At 36.9% G+C, this 6126-nt stretch overlaps 1 protein-coding gene across 1 annotated transcript; it reads right to left on the bottom strand.

The window, feature by feature from the left end:
- Positions 1–708: 708 nt before the first annotated feature.
- LOC107777143 (putative metallophosphoesterase At3g03305) lies at positions 709–5786 on the bottom strand. The gene is made up of 4 exons (XM_016597130.2): positions 5412–5786; positions 4009–4250; positions 1850–3403; positions 709–1202 (listed from the first exon to the last, which is right to left on the bottom strand). Exons 1-4 carry the CDS (start codon positions 5665–5667, stop codon positions 1083–1085), a joined length of 2172 nt encoding a protein of 723 aa, XP_016452616.1. The 5' UTR covers positions 5668–5786; the 3' UTR covers positions 709–1082.
- Positions 5787–6126: the final 340 nt, after the last annotated feature.

The following is a 6126-nucleotide window of genomic DNA, read 5'->3' as shown; positions in this document are numbered from 1 at the left end:
CTAATAGAAAACCTAATGGTAAAGAGTGCTTTTTTCTTGTCTCAGTGGATTATCTGATCTGAATCTAAATTAGTCGACCATGTTAGCTTCGATACTGGATGGTTATACTATAAGGAAGAAGAAAAGAGGAAAAAAGAAAAGCCAAGATAAAAAAAATTGATCGTTTTCTATAATAATAAAATAATTATTTACTAGTCATATAGTGATAATGATGTAGCGTAGGACTCCAGGAATTTTGGAAGCTAAACATGCTCAAAAGATGCCGGTCCCTGGAATGCCAGCGGCAAAGTCAAACTTAGACTGGCCTGCTTAAAGCTAGCTTTCTAACTCTGATTGATAAATAGAACTAGATCTCGACCTGACTTTCTCACACTAACAGGAAATGCAGAGGGCTCCCCTGCAGAAATACAACCATGGACCTGCCATAGTCACGAGTCTGTTTATAGTCGTGACTGCTGTCATAGTCAACAAGGTTGAAACTTCCAGGAAAAAACTTCGAATTGGGAGGGCGATCCTCCCTTACGCTGAATCCGGAGTAGTTGGCTTCGGATACCACATGGTTATACTAAACAGAAGAAAAGAGGAAGGGAGAACAAAGCTTCCAGTCATTCTCATTGGTTCATCTTACTTTGCATTGTCTCTGTTCTTCTGATTGGTGCATTTCAAGATGTGCAATGAATAAAATAGGAAGCTTTAGCCAGCAATCTATTCAACAATCACTAACCTTCTCTTTTGCTGCTTGTTAACTTCCTCAATTAGCCCATATGATGTATAATACTTTTACATGGATCTGAAGTTCTACATTGCTGCAAACACGATGCTGCATTTTCAACAAAACTGTAAAACTACATAAAGACTGAATTCTAGTAACCAGCATTTCCATGTCTATAACAAAGAACATTCTATGCTTCCACTATTCTATCAACTGGAATTTGAAGCTTTCATATTGCCCCTCATGAGATGCTTTAGATACTAAAGAGAGCTGCAATCTGTTGACGCCTTCTTTACTAATAAGCCGGTGTATGTTTCACAGGCTTCTGCATTAAACTTATGGCTTTACATGTAGTTCACTTCCAAAAATTCTACTCAGCTCTGCTGGTTTTGTAGATAGTATAGGCCAAAAAGAGAGGAATCGACATGCTATATATTGGGAAATGGATTAATGGGTTCATTGCATAAGCTTTGATCAGAGCTCTGCAGTTCTGCATCGTAAAAGAACAAAATTAGCAAGAAGTCGATTGTTGAATTAGTGAACAATTATGAGCAAGGTAAAGCAAGGAAAACTTAGAATTGAAACATCTCCTTGAAACACATTATCCTGCAATGCTCTAAAAGTATCGTTATCTATGTTCACTGGAAACAAATTGAAGCTATTGCCACTTAGTTGGAACAATCACGAGGTTGCGTATTCCACATAAACAAAAGTAAGAGGATATCTGACAGAAAGTCCTAAACTATGTGATGGTGGTGAGAGTTTTCGTTGAAAAAAACATTGGCAGAATGTAAAATTCTGGAAACAGGATATTTTAAACAACCTTTATCCTCTTCTGTTGATCATGTTTGTTTAACATAAAAATGAATAACTAAACAAGAAGAATACGAAGGATATTGACCATTCCTCTTATCTTTGTGAAAGTACTTTCCATAATTTGGAAAAGAACTGACTAGTTTATCTGAAGGATATAAGTGATTTCAAATGAGTTCCCAAAAGATGGTGCAGCCTTAACGGTGGGAACTTGGAAAGGAAACAACTCTCCAGTGTTTTAAGGAAAATAAACATTTTGAGTAAGAAAAAGGCACATTAAATCAGAATAAAGATGGACATCAAATTGAACAGTTGAAAACTTACCAAAAAATGCTTCCAACAAATTGCTGAAGAAATTAACAAAAGTATTTTCCTAATCCAGCGCCTATGGAGGAGTGTCAGCGTCTTATTTCTACCATTAGTAGATGCAGATACCTTATTCGTCACCAAATAATCATCTTCCTTTTTTGCAGAAACAGCTCGAAGATGATCTTGGAATATTGCTCTCTCAGCCACCAACGCCCCAATTACAATTACTGTAGGCAACACCACAAAGTAAAGATGGGGAAAAATGATCACCATTATATCTGGATATCCGTGAAAGTCTAGCTTTTCCCTCTCGTTCAATCTCAGCACCCAACCCCTGTAGGTCATGTATCCTCTTTCTCCTCCTTCGGTGAAAACTTGGCCAGAAAGCCAAGGACATAAAATGAGGTAAAACAAGTAAACAATCATTGAGAGCCAAGCTAGTGGAATATTATATAGCTCTGATAGAATCCACGCAACACAACTCACCACTCCTTTATTACTAATGAAATTCTTGTAAGTATACTGCTTCTTAGAAAATAAAAAGATAGCTTTTGGAACGAGAAGGACGGAAAGAGTTAACAAATAAAAGGACCATAATATGGGGTAATATAAAGCCTCCCACTGACAACCCATAACCATGAACTCTTTCCAATTCCATGAAAGCCTAGCACGAAGACCGTCAACAGAGAATGGCCTTAGTTCAGTCAAAGTTGATCTGCCTCTAATATCAACTGCTTCTATTTGCAACAAAAATCTATCGGGAGATGGATCTTCGAATGCTTTAAAGTTCCAGGGACATGTATAAAGGTCCGCCCTAGATGAAGCATCCCCACTTTTTTTCATAGGAGTCTCCAACACTATAACAAGACTTCCAGGACTTGAGTCGTAGATCCTAGCCACGACTGACACAATCGGCGAAGAAGAAAATACAAGAGCTCTAATACTGTTGAAGTATAAAGGATCCATCTTGCATTTGTGAAACGATCTCTCCAAAGTAAAGCGAGAGTCCAGAGGAAATGTTGGCAATATAATAACATTCTTAGCTCCCAATCTTAAGTCAACATCAACAAAAGACGTCCACCCTCTATCGATGGCCAATATGCGCATTGCTCTACTTTTTCTCCAGTCACCCATTTCCCACTCCCAGAACTCTTTAAATTCAGTTGCCCCATCTGAACAAGTTTTCGAATTACCCAGATGCGATCCATGTCCATTCAACTGGAAAAGATTGTGAGAGTAAAAGGGATGTTGATTTGACTCATGACGCCGCTTTAAATTCTTACCAAACTTTGTATGCAGATGCCCACATAAGTAAGCTGACAAGTTATGCGTCAGAAATGTATGCTTCAGGGTTCTTCCAGAACGTGATGCTGCAGAAAATGAAAGTGGGAAATGCCCATAAGCAATCTTGATAACAGATTTTGCGGGTTGAGAATCTAGTACCGAGAGCTCAGAGCTTAAATCATCTAATAGTTGATCAGTGGGATGACCAAATAGATTGGTTGGTCCCCGAAGACCTAAAGACATAGCGCTGTCAAATCCAACGAACAGAATATTGCGTTCACCAGTCTGGATCATAAGAGTAAATAGTCATCGTAAGAGGTTGAAGCAGACAGTATGAGATATTAAGTGAAAAAACTCAAATTACGGCATCATATAGTTTGTGAAGTTTGCAATCGATGCTTAGCTGACTGATCTATATGAAAGTTCAGTGATAATTCACCTTCATTCTGAAGGCTACGGGTGTCTTAATAACATAATAATAATTACACCGATAGTGGTTTTGTTTGGAAAGATTACATTAACAAGGAGAAAGTTCTAACACACGGAATCAAAAGATTATAAAAGAAGATTAGGTCAAACTTTATAATAGCATTCATGAATTTCTTTGATTGTTAAGATTTTCCTTTATATAATCTTGTGACAAGTACCAAAATAGAATTCATAAAATATTGAATACAGAGATATGTTTATCCCCTACATGGATTCTACACTCTTCCTCGTTGCCAATGTTAAAAAATTTCCCTCTACCTTGTTCCCTGTTCTGGAAAATTCCCAAGCCTCTTTTCTACTCCTTTGGTTTTCCTTTCCAATTAGTTTCACTTGAAAGGTTATTGTCAGCTTGAAAGGTTAAGAAAAAGAGTGTGTATCCAACAAAATAAGGTAACAGATACCTGAATAGTGACACTATTGACCAGTCCGCTTCTTTTTAGCTGCCCGTTAATGCTATATTTTGAGTAAAAATCAAATTTTCCCCCAAAGGCGGGTACACCGAAAGCATCATGATTTCCTCGGAGATCATAAAACATGTTCTTCTTCAGTCCACTCCTTTTAGTGACATCTTCAAGGACTTTCTGGTATTCTAGCCACTCCTCTTCATCTTGTTTCATTGTTAGTAAATCCTTGCTCTTTCCATCTAGTAACAGTTCAAATTATCAGTGGTATAAGAGCAATGAGCACTGAAACTCATAGTACTTTTACAAAAGCTTTACTGTAACATGATTAGCAACCGACAAGTCGGAAAGTACTTTAGGGTGGAAATGCTTTATATCTAACAAGCATCTGAACAATTTACAGGTCAGTTATATCACAAAGTAAGACACCAGAACATCAGAGATAAACCTTAAACAGCAGTTCAGAAACTCTAACCAGTGGTCAATGATCTCAATTATGACTTACAAATCAATCTGAACCAACTATAATTATCAAAACATAGCTTTTAATAGCAGAACTTGACCTTCAATTCTAGAACTACCTCGTGTAATATTTGACAGAGTACGGGACACAAAGGAGACAAAAAACAAAACTAAGCTACTTTTGCAACTACACTTTAATTTTGTATCAATCATATCTTAAATTGCAACATTTTGCAAACATTGCTGCCTTGTAAAACTGAGCATCATACTCGCACTATACCCTTCATTAATGTTATAGTGTGAGGCCCGACAACAACAAAAGAACCCCTGCAGTAACTTTTCAGTCAATTTTTCATACAGATAAAAATTCATCTTTTAATTGCGTAACTTGTTTCGACGCCCACTCCTACCCCCTTATCTCCCCCCCCCCAATAACCCATTCAACCCCCACCACCCTCAGTTTCCGACCCAACAGTATTAAGAAACAAAAAGAACAGATTTTTGGTTTATTTTTCCTTATTTTCCATGAAAATGCCTCCATAGCCTTTTTTATAATGACGGTGGTGTACGGAGTAGCTTGTGCACACATCGACTATTTTAGCGATCACCTCATACCTCCCACCAGCACAGATGCATCATAAATTCTTTTTCTACTTCACATTGATAAAAATTCAAATCTTTTCTTCCAGCAAATTGAGCAACTTGTTTTAACATCCACTACTACCCCCTTACACCCCCACCCCATAAAAAAAACCCACCTACCTCAACTTCCAACCCAACAGTTTCAAGAAACAAAAAGATCATTTTTTTTTTGGGTAAAGGACTATATTTTACAGAAAATCCATAAAACCCAATATCAAATCAACAGAATGTAAGAACGAAATTTTTAAACAGGGAGTAATATTAGTGAAAATTTAGGGGAAAGTAGAGTGTATACTAACCAGTAAGGTCACCAGTGATGAAGACCAAAGAAGGATTGATCATGGAAAGAGTGGGACCCACAATATTTGAGAAGTTAAGGGCCCTTTCAGGATGATGAACACTGAAATGAAGATCAGATAATTGAACCACCCATGCTACATCTTTTGGTCCTCCTTTTAATTCTATTGCCTCTCTTTCTTTATTCAAAGATTCAACTGAACTTCTATGCAATGTGAACAAGAAAAAGAAGAAAATGAATGGATTCTGAATACCCATTTCACCTTACCTTTTTCTTTCTACTCCTCCTCCTCCTCCTCCTTGAAAGAGATCGAGGAGTGGAGAGAGCAACGGGTCGGGTCGGTTCCGGTTTCGTATAGCCTTTTAAGCATGCGGTTTAAAATATATATATAGTTTACAATTTATTTAAATATTAGCCAATTTGCTCAAACTTTAGAACACCTTGTCTTGAAGTTTAAACCTAACACTTTGTCTTGAAGTTTAAACCTTAAAGTTTAAACTCATAACACCGTATCCTAAAGTTCAAAATTATGTCCAAAAATCCAAATCTTATGCCATGAATTTTAAATTAGCAATTCATAAATTTAGGATACTTGGTCCTAAATTTCAAATTAGCTGCTCAAACATTTAGGACACTACATCATGAATTTTAAATTAGCAGTTAAAAAATTCAAGATACTTAGTCCTGAAGTTTGGACAAATTAATTAATCATCAAA

Source organism: Nicotiana tabacum, chromosome 13 (assembly GCF_000715075.1).
Source record: "Nicotiana tabacum cultivar K326 chromosome 13, ASM71507v2, whole genome shotgun sequence".
Classification (NCBI taxonomy): domain Eukaryota; kingdom Viridiplantae; phylum Streptophyta; class Magnoliopsida; order Solanales; family Solanaceae; genus Nicotiana; species Nicotiana tabacum.
The sequence above is the reverse complement of the archived record's forward strand: the minus strand, read 5'-3'. Positions and strand labels throughout refer to the sequence as shown.